We start from the raw sequence: 17,973 nt of genomic DNA on the forward strand, positions 1-17,973 counted from the left end.
AGAACAAAGTCCCATTAAGCTGGCGTCTGTCTCGTGGGTGCATGTCACTGCCCCATTTGGCAGAGGTGAGGAAGTGTTCGTTATTTTTTTTTAACCCACTTTTAAACACACCAATGGAAGAGGTTCTCTCTGTTGCCAAAGGAGAGATGCCGTTGTCCTGCTCTGGGTGGCGGGGAGCCTCGCCGCATACCAGCCTCGCCTCTTCTCCCCGAAGCAGACGCTGCCACTCACACGCGCACCGTGTAGCTTCCTGCCGCCCACGGCGCTGGCTTGAATTGTGGACTTGAGTACGTGTCGCTTGAATCAGCAACCTCTCGCTTGAGGTCCCCAGTCTGAGGCTGGATGTTATGTGGGTCCAGGAAGCCCCTAATGTCGTATGTCAAGTGACGTATGTGGCACATGGGTATGTTTCAGGGAAAAAGAGGCCTGTACAGCTTTCAAGGCCCATGACTCGGGCCCTCGGTGGTTACAGGGCTGCCTCGGAGATGGGGTAGGTGTGGAACAAGGGTCTGAGCCTGGCTCTCTCCTGCCACTGCCCAGCATTGCTGCCTCTCAGAGCCTTGATTTCTTCATCTGGAAAATGAAGGGGATAAAACCTACCCCCAGTGTCCTAAAAACTAACCCCAATACACAAAGGCCCACGCCAGCACATAACAAGGGCTTGGGCAAAGGCCAGAGGAGAGAAGGTATGGACGCAGAATGGACCGTGCTCCCACTGGCGACTCTTTTTCCCTGTGGAGTGGAATCTGCTGAAAATTTCAGCCAAAATGCCATCTGCTGAATGCCACCATGCTGGAAGCCATCAGCTCGGCGGCCGGGGGAGCCAGAGCTTATGTTTGCTGCCATCCTCCTGGAGGTAAACGCCATTTCCACGGGCTCTTTTCAGAGCAAAGGAGAGGCTAGGCTGGAGTGATGAGCAGGATTCATTCGGCGGGAGTACAGTGCACATTTGGGACGCTGCTGAGATGACTTAAAAATAGGCCTCTGTTCTTGGACACCAAGGGAAAGTGACCCCAGTGTTTTTAAAAGGACTTTTTCTGGCCAAGGTCACCAGCCCTCCATAGAAAACACATTTCAGGATGTATTGCCTCAGACTCATAGGTAGACATCTCTGATAAGCCTTTTCTCGTCAAAGGAACTAAATGAGGAGGTCAAAATAAAGGAACCAAGTGTTTAGTGAACACGTACTATGTGCCATGTACCTAGTGTGTCTGATTTGGCTTCGTTCGGCCTCACAGCAGTCTTGCAGCATATGGATGAATCTTACCAGTTTTCTAGGTCTGTTTGCGGGGGCCAGAGAAGTTAAGCATGTACCTCAAGATCATATAGCTAAGATATGACAAAACCGGAATTTAAACCTGAGTCTGTCTGACTCCAAGCCTGTGCTGTTTCTAACCACCTCTCAAACTGAGATTTAGAAAATAAACACTAGAGAGATGGAGGTGAACACCAGGGGCTGACCTGATGTTCCCCACGGGGAAGGTAACGAACATTTAGTGAACATCTACTACGTGCCAGGACTTCCGCTAGGATCTCCCTGTGCTCTCAGCGCCCCTCCCGGCAGCCTGACATGGGGGGCCGGGGTCATGCACCATTTCGAAATGAAAAACCTCCGCATTTGGAAGGCGACATGACTGACCCAAGGGCCCTCTGATAAATTAGCAGCAAAGCCCAGGTTCGAACCCAGAGCCCTCAGGGACGGTCGTTCTGAAGCGCCGATGCCAATGAACCCCGGACCCACCCAGCAGCGGCCCTCGTGTCCACCTGTCTTCCTGAAGGACTTGCCCAAGGCCGAGTGGTGGCAATGTTTACTTAGAACAGAGTCTCCTCCTCCCTAACCATCCACAGCCACTCATCAGCCACCCCCCAATATCTCTGCCCATACGTTTAGAGTTCGGGTGTTGCTTCCTTGGCTAAGGGCTGGGAGGACCCTCCGCTTTGGTGTTGGCAGGGCTGGAGCAGCCTCTGGTTATCCAGGTTGGGCCAGAACTGCCCCTCCTCCCTGCTATGTGTGGGATGGACCCCTGCAGAGCTGTCCATGGACCCACCCCACCTCCGCCCTGCCCAATTCCTGGCCCGAAGATGAGGGGGCTCACTGGTGGGGGGCGGCACCCCCACAAGGCCGGCGGGTCCTCAGCCCCTCATGGAAGAAAAGGGGCATGGGGGTCTGGTCCCCGGCATGGTGTGGAGCCTCTTCCTGCCGGGAGGTTTTCTCGCCGGTGATGGGGTGTGTTCATTTGAATCTGTTCCTGGTTCCAGCAGCCCGGAAGCTCTGTGCCCATAGACTGAGCCATTTGGGGGACAGCTCAAGTGATCTCCATCCAGGAGGGGGACGGTGGGGGACATTTTGGCCCTTGACGGAATGTTCTGTAGCCACAAAACATAAGCAAAGTGAATACTTGGGAGCCATGTGGGAAATGCTTTTTGTGTAATGTCGAGTTAGAAAAAAGGCAGGAAGCCTTTGGATGTGTGCTCTGATTGCAACGAAGTTAGACAAAGTTCTTAGTACTATTGAGTTAGTACTTCCATGCTAGTCGTGGGAGAGAGGAGAGCACTGGGCTGGGGTCAGACGTTGCTGGATTCACATCTCAACGCTGCTCCTTGCAGCCGCGGGAAGGGCCTCTGCTGCCCGGAGCCTTTTTTCTCCTGGAAAATGGAGACAATTAATCCTGTAGGCGAAGATACATTTTGAGAATTTGAGATTAGCTACAATCACATATGGGCAACATCCAGCACTAGACATGGCACACAGTGAGGGCACAGCCCGTGGTTCCTACACGGATAAGGGCCGGGCCAGGGACCGTGAACATGCATGTTAGGCTGTGAAAGTGGGAGGAATACTGTCTCTTATTTCCAAACTTTCTATAATGAGGCTGCCGTGTTTATCGCAGTAATTTAAATGCTAACGTTCAGGTTTTCGGTTGACATCTCCGCACTAGGATGTTCTGTGTTGTGCCCCGGGGTCCGTGTCCACGTGATTCTGTTCCTTCTCCCTGAGCCGAGCTAAAAGCAGATGTTGGTGTACAATTTGGAAGACGCTTATTGTTGTTTTATTTTAAGCGTTTTCGATTTGTGTAAATAACACGTCCTCTTAGGAACTTTTTCACTCTGGTTTTCTTTAACTCACATCAGAGCTTTGGCCTCAGAGGGGTCAAAAATAGTGTTTATCCCTCAGTCCCTGTGGGAAGTTGGATCATACAATCAAAATTAAACAAAGATGGAAACTCTGCTGGTCGCTTGGCTGCATTTCATTCTAACATATAGGTGGTTTTGCAAGAAACTTCCTCTTATAGTAATAAAGCAGTATTTCTCCCCACCCTAGTTTTTATTTAAATCTTGAGTCCACCCTGAAAGAACATCTGCTTACGAGTCCCAAGTCGCTTGGTACAGAAACTCTCTGACTGAGCGATAAAGTTGGCAAAACAGCAGCGGTGACGGGAAGATCAGATAGGGTGGCTGATGGTCTTTGGTGCTCAGAAGGGCTTTGATCTGTGGTCGTATTTAATGTTTCCTGGAGAGTTTGCCAGCTGTGGGGACCTTGAAGAGAGTCCAGCCTCTCGGACATGGGGGGAGGCTGCAGCCCAGAAGCGGGTGGCTTTGACAAGGCTGCGGCTTGCGTGCTTGGAGAACGCGGGCTCTGCAGCCTCTGGGCCACCTCCCCCGATGGCTTACGCCTGGTGGGATTTTCCCCACTCGTTTCATTTTTGTCCTGATGAAATAGCTCTCTAGTGGGCCCTTGCTCTTACTTTATGGTTTCAGAGATGGCCGCAGCCCCGCTCCTTGCTGCCTCGGGGTCCCTCCCTGGCAGGCAGTGCTGGCCTGCACTACTGGAAGCCCTTCATGGCTTCCTCTTCCCCCCGCCCCGCCCCCACTGTGGTCTGAGCCTCTTGGGCTGCCATTCACGGCCTTCCTGTCTGGTCCCTGTGACGTCCATGGCAACCTAGCCCCTCTTCCCTGCAAGACAATGGCTGCCCAACCTCAGACACCTCTGCCACGCCTCCCACGGTGCTTACCCTCCCCACAAAGTCCAGCTTCTCACACCCCGACCCCTAGCGTTCCCTCAACCAGGAATGGTCCGTTTCCTCCCTCGAGACCTGGCTCTGGGCATCGCCTTCTGTCCCCAGCCCCTGGTTGAATCTGGAGCCTCCTCCAGGCTCTGTAGTCACCCACACCAGGGTGGTCTGCAATGTCGGCCCCATCAGAGTAGGCACCCTAGCTATCTTGATGACTGCCATATTTCCAGTGCCTAGCACGGTGCCTGGCACATGCCAGGAGCTCATTAGACACTTCACAAATGCGTGAGCGACCCAAGTCCCTTAAGTTCCTTGTTCTTACGTGGGACCTTGGCTTTGTTCCTTGTATTTCGTCTTCCGTGGGTCAGTGGCTTCTATTGGAAAGAGGCCCCCCCAGCTTCCCAGTACGGTTTCCTCCCTCAGCCACTCGGGCCTGGGAATGGGCGTGGCTTCCCTGCCTCGTCATTGCCTCTCCCTCTTGCCTTTCTTCTGTCCTGGCTCCCGTTAGCCTCAGTATTAATTGGCTCTCCTGATGTGCCCAGAGCACGGCGAACCCCATGGCTGGGTGTGGGAGGGGTGGCCCCTGCAGTGGCGGGTCATTCCCTGGGGTCGCCATCCTTCTCCCACGACTGCAGGCCATTGTGTGCCAGGGGTTGCCTGCCATGAATGAGTACTTGCCATGAAAACTGTGCTCACTGCCGTTATGAACAAGCAGTAGAAACTCGCGTAGTAATTACCCACCCTGCCACCTCCCAGGCTGCCAGGGGCCCCCGGGAACTGCCCCTGGGAGGGTGGAGGGAAGGTGGGACGGATGAAGCCTTCACCTCAATACCAGGCATCCGGGGTTCATGGCCAGCAGCCAGATCCAACTCTCCAGGTCCTCTGGAGGAAATTCCCTTAGAAATGAATCTTGAAAGGTATATGTTCTAGAAAAGCCCCCTTGCTTCTAAAGAATGTGTTCGTTTTCTGTGATTAAGGAGACGAAGTCACAGAACTCTAGCCCGGGTCTCCCTGGAACCTCAGTATTATGATCATACTTTGTGCCAGGGAGTATTCTAGAAACTTCATCCACATGATCTTTTAGCAGATGTGTGGGTTAAGCAGTGTCCCCGTTTTCCAGGCAAGGAAACAGGCTAGAAGAGTGACGAGGTCTCCGGCACATCACACAGCCGGGCAGGACCGGAGAGCGGCCTTCCTGGCTGCACCCTCGCTCTCGCCTGTCATTCTATTGTCAGGGGATTCTGAGCCTGCATTCTCTCTGTGGCCGTTTCTGCGTTGCTTTTGAACAAAAATTGCACAGAGGAAAGTAGCCAGAGACACCCGCCCCTCCCAGAGAATCCAAGGCCACTGTTGCCTTTGGATGGACTCTGCAGCCCCAAAGTGGCCCTTGGAGGAAGATCGGATGGGGACCGAGAAGTCAGCTGACCCCAGCCTGACTTTTGTGACAAGCTCAGTGGTATTGGTCCCTCTGGGAGTGAAACAGCTCTGAGTAGTGCTTCACTGCGCGCGCGCGCGCGCGCGCGCACACACACACACACACACACACACACACACAGAGCCGCTGTCGCTCATCCGCGAAGTGGGGGTTATAGTGACTTTGCTGTGGCAGCTTTGGGCTGATTGGGATGACTGGAATCTTCTCAAGTTTATCAATTATCGGTCTAATTATGATGGAATTTAAAAGATGAATCGAGGCCGCAGAGTGCCGAGGTCCCTGACCCTCCTGCCTGTCTCCTTCCGCAGACACGAGCCCGCAGGCACGCCTCCTGGCCACCCGGCAGTGCTGCGGGCCTGGCCCCGAGCGGCGCCCGGTCCTGGGTGAAGCACCACGCTTCCACGCACAGGCCAAGGGCAAGAACGTGCGACTGGACGGCCACTCGCGCCGGGCCACGCGGCGCAACAGCTTCTGCAACGGGGTCACGTTCACGCAGCGGCCCATCCGGCTGTACGAGCAGGTGCGGCTGCGCCTGGTGGCCGTGCGCCCTGGCTGGAGCGGTGCGCTGCGCTTCGGCTTCACCGCACACGACCCGTCGCTCATGAGCGCCCAGGACATCCCCAAGTACGCCTGCCCCGACCTCGTCACGCGGCCCGGCTACTGGGCCAAGGCGCTGCCCGAGAACCTGGCGCTGCGCGACACCGTGCTGGCCTACTGGGCAGACCGCCACGGCCGCGTCTTCTACAGCGTCAACGACGGCGAGCCCGTGCTCTTCCACTGCGGCGTGGCCGTGGGCGGCCCGCTCTGGGCGCTCATCGACGTCTATGGCATCACCGACGAGGTGCAGCTGCTCGGTAGGTCGCAGGCCCCGCCGCAAGGCGGCAGGGCGGACCAGTGGGTCTCTGTGCGAGTGGATGTGTATTTAACGCTCATAACACGACTGCTCGCGTTGCCTGGTGTTGTGCTAAGCATCTGACACATTTTAACTCACTTATTTCTCATGACAACTCGCCACCCCCGATGATGAGGAATAGATGGGGACACTGAGGCGCACAGAGGTTAAATTGCTTGGATTGCAAAGCCGGAGTGGAACCCACCCCGGTCGTGTCCCGACCCCCGTGGTCTGGCCCACGTTCATTCACTTACTCCCTCACTCAGTGACTTGCTCATTCACTCATTCATCCAGTCCTTTCCTCATTCCTTCACTCCCGTGTCCATTTGCTCGCTCGCTCATTCATTCACTTGTTCATTCTTGTGTTTGCTCACTCATTCACTCACTCGCACATCCACTCACTCAGGTATCTACACTATTAAGCAGTAAGTGACCAGAAGTATCAGATCCAGGCCGTCGGGGGGCTCCAGGTCCACTGGGGAGGCAGGCAGACAAGTGCGGGCCTGGCTCTAACAGAGGAGATGGCCACTAACACTGAAATGCAGATGGTGAGAACTCATGGGACTAGAAATTTGAGACTTTCTCTTTTTACTTTTTGAGGTAAAATTCACATAACATAAAAGTAACCATTTTAAAGTGTACAGTTCAGTGGCATTCAGTTGGCGACCATCACCTCTATCTAGTTCCCAAATATTTTAGTCGCCCCATAGGGAAACCCAGATTCCCCATTCTCCCCTCTCCCTAGCAACCACTGCCTTGCTTTGTTTGTGACCTTAGCTCTTGAATTCGCAGGTTGCACTTGAGCCAATTCAGCCTTGACTTCTGGGGGTGTGACGGGAGAACAGGTTTCTTAGGGAATCTGGACGCGGCCCTACATATCATTTCCCAGCCATGAATGCACAGATCTAAAGGGAGTTTTGACAGATTTATTTATACACCTGTCCAGAATGCAAGAAAGCTCCCGCCCACCCCTTCTGAGTCAGGCCCCTTTCTCCAGAGGCAGCCACTGTTCTGATTTTTCACCATGGAAAATCCCACTTCTTCAAGACCTCAGGTTATGGGGAAGCGTCCTCTAAGGCAAAACATGCCCACAGGTCCCAGCAAGTGGCTGAGATGGGCAAAGGGGCCAGCTCAGAGCCATGGGGAAGGAGAGGCGAGCTTTAGCGGGTTGTTGCCATGCCAGGACTCAGGCCTTGTTACCAGACCTCCTGATTTTCCGAGAGGCTATAAATCTAGTTTAAGTGAAATCTGATTCATGGGTATTGGCTACTAATTTTTTAAAAATTTAAAAGACCAAGTGGTGGTTTATTCAACAAATAAATGGAGAGAGGGAGGGAGAGATGAAGGGGCAACCTACAGCTTAAAAGAGACCAATGACAAGGAGTGGACTTTATTTGTATCTTCATTCAAACAAACTGGGAGAATAGCATATTCTCACACACAACATGACAAGAAGTCTTTAATTTTTAGAGAGACATACTGAAATTTTTTCAGATGAAATGGGATGTTTAGGATTTGCTTGAAAATAATATAGGAGGAAAGAGACGGTGGTGGTGTCTATAAAACAAGATCAGCCATCAACTGATAACTGTCGAATCTGGGTAATCAGTATTCATTATACTATTCGTATAGGTTTACTTTTCAAAAATAGAAAAAAAAAAAAAAAAAAAACACACCAGGCGGCTAACCAAACAGGTCTGTGAGCCATGCCAGGGTCACAACTTGGATGGTCCCTTTGCAAAATCTACCATTTGGAGGGGGGTGGGGATGCAGAGTCATGCCACACTGTCACCAGGGGCTAAGGCAAGCTTTTTGAAAAAGCATGTTATCTTATGACTTAATTTTATACCTGGAAAACCGAAGAGGAAGAAATATTTTATTCCATGATATAAATTATAGAATGGTAACATTTAAAATCTTAGCTAGAGGGATCTGATTTAAAAAGTCTGAGAAACATGTTTTCTTGCTTTGGTTACTTATGATGAACAAGACTATTTTTATCACTTAAAAAAACCTTCAGAATACTTTAATGACTGTTTCTCTCCCTGATTTGTTATTTGAGCGGCAGTCAGTCTCTGCTAGAGACCTCATTCATTCATTTATTCATCCAATAAACTATGTAATAACGAGGGCTATTTGCCAAGTATTCTGCTAAACCCTGAGAACAGGGTGGTGAACACACTGGCATAGACCCTGCCCTATAGGGGCTCACTTTCTCGCTGGGGAGACAGCCCCACTAGTCATCTGCCAAAGTATCATTCTATCACCTGAATGATAAACACTACTTGTATTTTTGCTTTTTCACTTAGTGTGTAGTATCAAGAATACTTTTTCCTATCTCTCAAAATTATTGAAAAATATTTTCACGACTGAGACTTTTAAAAAACTCCGTTTCTTGTTTCTAGAATGAGTCCACCTCTTAGAGAAACCTTATACATTCAGCTTTAGGACCTCCAGGCACTGTGCTCCCTGCTGCCTTTTTTCACAGTCAGCATGTGAAGAGCCGGGACTCTGGAGCCAGATAGCCTGGATTCTTGTCCTGGCTTTGCCACTTAGTTGCCATGTGACCTTGGTCATGTTCCTTAACCTCTCTGTGCCTCAGTACCCTTCTTTGCTCAATGACTGGCAATAACAGTCCACAGCTCACAGGTTGTATGAGGACTAAATGAAGTAACTCATGAAAGCTTAAAATAGTACCTGCCACATAAGGCCACAGATAAAGGGTTCGCTCTTTTTCTTGCAGCTTGTGTTCGAGTTGGGGAGGCAGACAATAAGAGTTTTCAAATGCCTTTTAAATGTTCAAAAGTATGAAAACCTCTGGAGGGAAGGAGGAAGAGAGAGAAGGGAGGGATGGAAGGAGGAGGAGGAAAAAAGGGAGGAAGGGCCTTGCCTGCCCATCCCAAAGAGAAGAGTGTGCCAAGGAAACTAAGGATCACGCTTAATCCATTTCTGTGCACCTATGGTTCTTAAATAACTTCACAAAGAACCAAGAAAAGCACGCAAGGGGCTGGGATGGGGGTGGTGGCTGCTTGAGGCGTGGGCAGGTCCCGCGCGGGGTGAAGCCTGTGCTGGGGGGGGCTCGGGTGGCCGGGCCGCGTCCTCACCCGCCCTTCCTGTCCCCGCGCAGAGAGCGCGTTCGCCGACACGCTGCCGCCCGTGCGGCTCAGCCAGGCCCGCTTCAGCGCCTGCCCGCCGCCCAGCAGCCTCGACGCGGCCAACTTCGACAACAACGAGCTGGAGAACAACCAGGTGGTGGCCAAGCTGGGCCACCTGGCGCTCGGCCGCGCCCCGGGCCCCCCGCCCCCCGACGCCGCGGCCTCCGCCATCCCGTGCGGGCCCCGCGAGCGCCCGCGGCCCGCGTCGTCGCCGGCGCTGCTCGAGGCCGACCTGCGCTTCCACGCGACGCGCGGGCCCGACGTGAGCCTGTCGACCGACCGCAAGGTGGCCTGCGCGCCGCGGCCCGACGGCGGCCGCACGCTCGTCTTCTCCGAGCGCCCCCTGCGGCCCGGCGAGAGCCTGTTCGTGGAGGTGGGCCGTCCCGGGCTGGCGGCGCCCGGCGCGCTGGCCTTCGGCATCACGTCGTGCGACCCGGGCGGACTCCGGCCCGCCGAGCTGCCCGCCGACCCCGACGCGCTGCTCGACCGCAAGGAGTACTGGGTGGTGGCGCGCGCGGGGCCCGTGCCGAGCGGCGGCGACGCGCTCAGCTTCACCCTGCGGCCCGGCGGCGACGTGCTCCTGGGCGTCAACGGGCGCCCGCGCGGCCGCCTGCTGTGCGTCGACACCACGCAGGCGCTCTGGGCCTTCTTCGCCGTGCGCGGCGGCGCCGCCGGCCAGCTGCGCCTCCTCGGTGAGTCCCCTGCGCGCGCGCGCGCGTGCGCGTACCGCGCTGGGATGCGGGCCGCGCTGGGGTGCGGGCCGCGCTGAGATCCCGACCCGCGGGAGAACCGCCCGCCTCTGCCCAGACCTTCCGATTCAGTAGGGATGGGGCCCCGAGAGGACGCCCTTCCAACCAGTGCCCCGCGGATGCCCATGTTGCATGCAGCACGCTTTGTCCACGGCGACCTATGTACCTGTGGGTGCCAGGGCCTGGCAGGCTTTCTGCAGCCTGTATAACTGTCGGTGCAATTTTCGTTCCCGTATTTATGGTTTATTATCTTTTACATGTGTTATGCATAGTAAGTGTAAGAAAAATACATCTACACTTAAAAGAGGAAGTAATAACACGGTCCACAGAAAATGGATTGGAGGCTTGAAGCACCCTATTTTGAGCTGATTCTTTTCTTCATTTATGTCACATATTATCACAGAGCACCCACGAGTTGTGGGCCAGGTCCTGGGCCCCAGGATGGGCCAAGGCAGAGGACAGGACACAGATGTCCCAAAGGGAGAGCTGACCGGTGCGATGTTTGCCGTGGCAGAGGGCTCCTCTCCCGCCCTACGGAGTTGGGGCAGTGGTCAGGGAAGGGCACCAAGGAGCACAGCTCCATTTTCATGGTTCAAGAAGTAAAATCCAAATGATAACAGAAACGAACATGTCACGTTACCTCATTCCATTTTGTCCTCCCGGTGACCATATGAAACTGGTATCATCGTCTCATCTACAGGTAAGGAAATTGAAGCACAGAGAGATTAAATGACTGGGCCAGTCACATAGCTGGTCAGCCGTGAAGACTTTGGGCAAATCGCAGAGCCTCTCTGAGCCTCAGTTTCCTTCTGTGTAGAAAGGGAGTAATTACCTGCATCCTGAGGTTGTGAGGATGAAATGACGAGGTACATATAACGCTCTCAGCAGGTGCCTTCCACCTACAGCAGGGGTCTCCACCCCCCCCCCCCGCCCCCGGGCCATGGACTGCTTCTGGTCCATGGCCTGTTAGGAACTGGGCTGCACAGCAGGAGGTGAGCGGCGGGTGAGGAAGCGAAGCTCCATCTGTATTTGCAGCTGCTCCCCAGCGCCGGCATCGCCGCCTCCACTCCGCCTCAGATCATCAGGCGTTAGATTCTCATAGGAGCACCGATCCCTGGTGCCAAAAAGATTGAGGACCACTGGCCTACAGCATATTCAATAAGTAGTGATAGTAACAACAGTGACTTGTCTGGCTAGGTGTTGAAAGAATGTCATCAGGATCTCATGTGTCTTTCTATCTCAGAGTTCACTTTCCTCTGTTTTGGCTTCTCAGGCAAGCCCTACAGTGCCAGGCTTACCTCCCAATGGAACGAACCCTTTCTTTCCCAAGTTTGAGTGTAAGTTCTAGTACGCACCTCTTTGGCCTTCATCGGCTTACATGGCCTTTCCTGAATCGCCATGGAGACCAAAGGGGTGGAAGTTCTTGGCCTGGCTTGGATCATGTGAGTGAGGGTGAAGTAATGCCCCCCAAAACCAAATCCCAGTATTGTTTCTGAAATAAATAGGAAAGGAGGCTGCGTGGGCAAAGGACGGAGCTCACCACACCCATACGATTCCATCAGCCCTTAGCAGAACCCTGCCAGATAGCTCTTGTCCTCCCATTAGGCGGACAGGGAGGCTGAGGTGCAAAGCGGCAGAGAGCCAGGGACCAGCTGCCACTGTCCCTCATGGAGTCTCTTTGGTCTCAGGCACCCTGCAATCCAGCCCTGCAACCACATCTCCATCAGGGTCCCTGAGCGGCTCCCAGGACGATAGCGATTCTGACATGGCCTTCAGTGTCAACCAGTCGTCCTCGGCATCCGAGTCGTCCCTGGGTAAGGAAACACACAGGGCGGGGGTGGAGGAAGGGGCCGGCGGCCGGCCTGGCTCCTTTGGCTGTGTCAGCACCTTCCTGGGGTGCAGTAGGGTGGCCAGCTTTCCCCCTGCACCTTCTTCTTCCTCAGCTGTGCTTTCAGCTGGAGGGAGGAGAAACATCCAGACATGGCATCCCACAGGGTGAAAATGGGGCTTGATAGTTGGGATAGAAGAGTAGGAAAAGGGGCAGGGCCCAGAAGAAAATCCAAAATTGGCGTCTCCCAAGATTGTCCCCCATGGTTCCACCACAGACGCTGTCTTCTCGGGGTTGCCCCAGTAGAGCACACCTGAGGACCACATTATTCAGGTCTGTCCTGTTCTCCCTCTCTGCAGTGACGGCCCCCAGCTCCCCGCTGAGCCCCCCGGTGTCTCCCATGTTCTCCCCACCAGAGCCAGCGGGCAGCAAGAATGGCGAGTGCACGGTGTGCTTCGATGGCGAAGTGGACACGGTCATCTACACGTGTGGACATATGTGCCTGTGCCACAGCTGTGGCCTGCGGCTCAAGAGGCAGGCCCGGGCTTGCTGCCCTATCTGCCGGCGGCCCATCAAAGATGTCATTAAGATCTACAGACCATAGCCTGGCCTGATGACGGGCCTTGGCTGGAACAAGGTCACTTTTCTGAAGCACCCCCGGACTGGGCAACCACCATGGCTGCCTGGCAGTCCAAGGGCAGCAGCCATCTCGTCTGCCACTCTGCAGTGGTGGGCAAGGCGTGATAGGCATGGAGATGAGGCCCCCGGGGTGCTGAGCCCAGGCAAGGGTTATCTTTAGCTCAAAAGTGCTTTGCCCCCAAAAGGCCGTCCCAAGAGCAAGCTCAGGAGCCGCCTGGCAGACCACCCATCCCTCGGCGACTTCTCGGCTGGAGAACAGTGCCCTCTGTGCAATGATTTTTGCTGGGGGGAGGTGGGTGCTGAACTGTTTGTGTGTGAGAGAAAGAGACAGAGAAGGGAGAGGGCATGTGCAAGGGAATGAGAGAGAGCACGCAGGTGTTTATCCGGGGATCCTGGCTCTAAGACGTTATTTAACACTAAGGAATGTGCCATCTGGAGCCCAGACCTTAGCTTGACTAGAAATTGTTCACTTTCTGGGGTTGTGACGTCAGCTGGTTTTGAATGTATTAAGCCTGCACCTAAACAGAACTCCCTGGGATGGTATAGAAAAGCGACAGTCACATTTTCTAGGAGGAAGAAAAAATAGCTCATTGTTTACAGCTCCAAAGCAGCAACTCCTTGGGGGGAAGGTGGGCGGAGAACATAAAAGAACAATTTGCTCCTTTGGTTTCTAACTCCTTCCCGGAGCGTTTTGATGGGTGCTGCAGCCAGCAGAGAGCTCTGGGCGGTGTCGCCCCCAGAAGCCTTTTCACCCCTCTACCCCCAGACAGCCTAATTATAAGCACACTGCACTTGACTGTCCCTAGATCCTTTTAGTCTGTACCTACCGCCCCACCAGGTCCAAGGAGAAGACAAGCAACAGGTTCTCTTTTCCTAGGGAAGAGAAAGAAGCCTAGAGGCTGGTGACTCACCTGGAATTGGAAAGGCCACTTGTTGCAGGACCCAGACAACTCCCCGCACTTCCTGTTGTAACCCCTGGCCCGCAGGCATCACCAGGGCGACCTGCTGGCAAAGTGCGGGGGGAACAGGGCTTTGCAACTAACTGGTCTTTGTTCTGATTCTCAGCCTATCTTCCCCTGCTGATTACTAAGATGTTAATTGATCATTGGGATGTCAACTAATAACAGACATTAACCGAAAATGCTGACGTTGGGACTGTCCCCCTTCCCAGGGCTATTTGCTAGGCATTTCCTGGGACCCTGGGCCTGCCGCTGCCCTGCCTGGGCCCCTCTCTGCAGGTTCGCAGACCCACCTAGGCTGATGGGCTGGCCCAGGCCTGCTTCTCCCTTCTTGTCCCCAGTGCTGGGCCCCGCATCTTCCCTGTCTCGTGCCGTGCCTTTAGGGGAATCCCTGGGCGCCTCTGTTTTTCAGTTCCCCGTCTATCCAAGAGAAAGCCTTGTACCTGCCCACTCCAGGGCTCCTGGGTGGACCAGCACGACATTCTGAAAGGCCTGAGACACCTTGCAAAGAGCAGGTATTGTTTTTTATGATAATCTGAATCCATTTATCTGTTGATGGAGGCAGGCAAAAGAGAACATTCGGAGTTTCTGAATTCACATGACGGATGTTTGCCAGGTGTCTAGGAGCCCAGAACCCAGCTGGGCTGGGCCCTCGTCAGATCAAGTCCCACAAGACCGTTCGGTGGTGCCTTTGTGATGCTCCAGCTCTTAGGCCACCTGCTGCTTCTCAGTCTAGAAGTGGCCCGTTTTCTGATCTCAACTGCAAAAATGCTACTCTTGCCCCTGCAAGAACCCCTGATAGATTCTCCTGCTCTAGTGGGTTTGGGAAACACGCCCACATTTTAATTTTACAGCAGAATCTTTGGGGGAGCTGCTGGAACCACAGCATTTGCCAAGATAAGAGTTTGAGAATCTAAGCAGCGCTTGGTTCCCCACTAAATTTGTTCATTCCCCCCATGTGCTGGGTGTAGGCCTGGGCCCTGTGTGAGAGGATTCATCACCCTCCCCTCTCTCCCGGACTGTGGTTCTCCAGAGAGCAGTCCCCCTGACTGGCCTGAGCCACAGTCACAAGCTCTGGTGGTCCCAGTGGCCTGGAGGAGCCAGCTCCTCTCGTCTGCCACTTGCCCTTCCTGACTGCCCCCTTGGTTTCCAGCCAGGGTTCTTGGGCAGACACCACCAAGAAACCAGTGACCGAGGGCCTGGACCCACGGTGGACCAGGCTATGCTCTTGGCGACCCATTACCTGGAGCTGGTGGCCTGTCCGACTTGCTCTGCAGCTGCTATAAATAGCCTCCTTGTGTCCAAGGGGAATTAAGGGGGTGTTTATCTTCTAAAAGCAGACATTTTCTGATGCTGTCACTGACTTACTCAGTGCTGCAGAGGGGCTGCCCGCATGGCCCTCTACGTTGTCTTGAGACAGGCAGGAGAAAGGCAAGGGGACCACTCTGAGGGGGCGGTGGGCCTCCACACAGATCCTGTGAAGCACTTATCACCATGTGGAGGCATGTCTAAGACACCACTGATAAAAAACACACCGTATTATGTACCGTTAAGGAAAAAAACGCTGCCAATTTTAACTGTAGGATGCCACAGCTATACAATTAATTCCAATCAGAGATATTGAAAAATGGCGGGGAAAAATGTTACTTAGAGTGGATGAAATACGGTATTATTCCCATTTGTCAGGTAAGAGAACTGAGGTCCCGGTAGTGAAGCGATGTACAATCACAGCAGGTGGCAGGGTTGGGATTCCAATCCGGGAGTGTCTGGCACCAAGCCCCATGCTTTCCGCTGCTTGGCCCAGAAAGCTTAAGACCGCCGGGTTTTCTTCCTTGAAAGTCATATAGCAGCACCTCAGAGAGCCTGGGCACTCGCGTCTGTGTGGAGGGTCCCAGCCCCAGGCTGCGGCCCCTGTGCCACCCACAGCCCGGAAGGACAAGTGTCCTTCCTTTCAGTCCTACCTTGTCCCAGTGGAGCTGAACCCCAGGGCCTCCTCCTGGTCCCCAGGGTCACCCATATGAGACAGCTTTGGGGAGGGTCCAAAGGCCTCATCCTACCACCTTCCTGGGCCCCCTGAACACCACCCCTCAAGCAGGGCCCCCAGGGCTGGCTGGGAGACCAGAAGATGCCCCTGAGTTGTGGGCTTATGCCTGTTCATTTTGAATCACCAGGACAGTTGGGCTGTTTACAGATCAAAACGAGCTCCTTTTTTCCAGTCCGCTCCCAGAACTGGGAATCTCCTGGGATTTAGCTACTCGGGGCAGCTGCTCCCATAACTGCAGCATCACCCACTGCTCAGCACGGCCTGTGTTCTGGACACAGGATTGGGGACTGGAACTGAAGACAGATCCCACAGGGAGCTTGTGGTCCAGAGTAGGAGATGGACAGATTTGTAAACTTTTATTTGATCCCTCTAGTGTCGGGTTCTGTGCTAGCACGTAGTAGGTACTCATTAAAGGTTTGCTAAAAAAATCAGAAATCAGGTTATGAGTGTTCAGGGGTTTGATAAAACACATGCACACAAAGTCATTCAACAAACACATCTGCTGAGTGCCTGCTAGGTGTGAGATGCTGGAAGGATGGAGCTAAGAGGACAATGCCCTAGGTCTGACGTCAGAGGGAGAGACATTAAGAGGGTAATGAGACATTAGGGGCAGAACCCACTGGGCTTTCTCGGCCATTCTCCTGCCTCGGAGGTCTGTCTCAGCGAGTGCCCAATGACTGCTTTCCAGACCCAGAGCCTCCTGTGTGCTTCAAAAGGCCTCCTCCACATTAGAAATGTCAGGGACCTTGTAGCCGGTGAGCTCCTGCCAAACAGCCTTGAGCAGAAAACCCAAAGTCCCCACCGGTCGATGACCACCCTCAGGTCTTGCCAGGGAGACGTGGGGAGATGGCTATCTGCTACTTTCAGGTCTTGGGACTGGTGGCTGGAAATCAATTCCCAAGTCCCTGGAGAATCCCCGATGCATGCCAGTTAAGAAGGGGATCGTGTAAAGTCAGACCAAGAGGCAGAAACCTCCCACTGCTAGATCCCATCTCTGCCCCAGTTCCGGCAGAGGGACACCGGCTCAGGAACACGTGGCCACCTGGCATTTCTCGGTATTTAATTGTCTCACTGTCTTTTCTAAGTCCCTGATGAAATGACTTGTGCAACAATCTGTCTGTGCCTTATGAAAGTGTCTGTGCACTTTTTATCCCTTTTAAAAGCAACTTTCAGAAGTGGGCAGGGGACTAGCATACATTGTAGTGTTCTATAAATCTGTGATAATCACTGAAATCCTTCTGCATTATGTGTTTGATGTTGGAGTGATGAAGTGTCCGTCCCCCACCCCGCCCCCCACTACCTGTGTACAGACCTTTTAAAAAATGACTCTTACTCTTCTTATTTTTCTGATTCAATACTGTGACTTCTCCAATACAGTCTAATCTTTGGGGATCTATAATAAAATTTAAAAACTCGGGGCAAGTGGGTTGGGAAGGGTTTGCACTGGTCCTGTGTGTTGTGGTTTTGTGTGTTGTGTGTTTTGATTTTTTTTGTCGGTTTCTATCTGTTTTATATTAACATGATTTTCCTGTTTAAAAACAAATACAACTTTGGCTTGTTAAAAAAGTCTTTTCGGAGGTTATTTTTTTAAATCACGGTTGTACGCACTATTAGGGAATGGAGGTGAGGGAGACAAATCATTGCCGACCTTGGAGAAACAATTTGCAGAATGTCTATAGATCCCTGACAATGTTTGATCCTTTTGCCAAGTAAGTCCTGCGAAAATATCTCAAGGAAATAATTCGAATCAAAAGATAAGCTCTCTATATAAAGATAGAGCATTGCAGCACTATTTATAATGGTAAAAAGAAAAAAGAAAAAAAAAACACTATAATCTAACATTAATGTCCAACAGCAAGGTTGTTCTTTCCAGAACTCTTGGTCACCAGTGACAAAAACCAACTAGCACTGGCTTGAGAGAATTAAAAAGCTCAAGTAACTGAGAAGTCCAATAGCAGAACCCACTTCTGGTGCAACTGGGTCCAGAATCTGAAACGCAGCTACAGGACTTGGTCTCTCCTCCTCTCATTCTGCCGTCCTTTGTTTCGGCCCCGTTCCCAGGCAGGTACTCAAGACATCCAACCTCACGTGTCCATGCTCCATCCTACCTTTCAGCATCCCTGCCTGGACCAACCGAGATCACGTGCCCTGCCCTGACCCAATCACGGAAGCCAGAGAGATAGGGGCCTCTGATTGGCCAGGCCCAGGACACGTGCTCGGGTCCCCTGAGTAGCTTCCCCAATAGAACTGAAAGCTGAG

The 17,973-nt window shown here is 53.2% G+C and overlaps 2 protein-coding genes across 4 annotated transcripts in view; both read left to right on the plus strand.

Moving 5' to 3' along the window:
• The window catches only part of NEURL1B (neuralized E3 ubiquitin protein ligase 1B), a 29,012-nt gene extending 12,065 nt beyond the window's left edge, over window positions 1-16,947 (plus strand). Inside the window, exons 2-5 of one of the 3 annotated variants that reach the window (XM_039878015.1) lie at window positions 5,757-6,302; window positions 9,468-10,187; window positions 11,933-12,058; window positions 12,489-16,947. In XM_039878015.1, coding sequence (XP_039733949.1) covers window positions 5,757-6,302; window positions 9,468-10,187; window positions 11,933-12,058; window positions 12,489-12,676 — 1,580 coding nt within the window. In that variant the 3' untranslated portion in view covers window positions 12,677-16,947. Of the gene's footprint in view, window positions 1-5,756; window positions 6,303-9,467; window positions 10,188-11,932; window positions 12,059-12,431 lie in introns of all 3 variants that reach the window. The other 2 variants (XM_039878007.1, XM_039878024.1) reach the window with 2 other exon arrangements.
• ERGIC1 (endoplasmic reticulum-golgi intermediate compartment 1) overlaps window positions 1-17,973 on the plus strand; it is a 183,141-nt gene that overhangs the window by 11,615 nt on the left and 153,553 nt on the right. The gene's annotated exons all lie outside the window — the stretch shown is intronic.

This window comes from Pteropus medius, unplaced genomic scaffold (assembly GCF_902729225.1).
Source record: "Pteropus medius unplaced genomic scaffold, Ma_sr-lr_union100, whole genome shotgun sequence".
Taxonomy (NCBI): Eukaryota; Metazoa; Chordata; class Mammalia; order Chiroptera; family Pteropodidae; genus Pteropus; species Pteropus medius.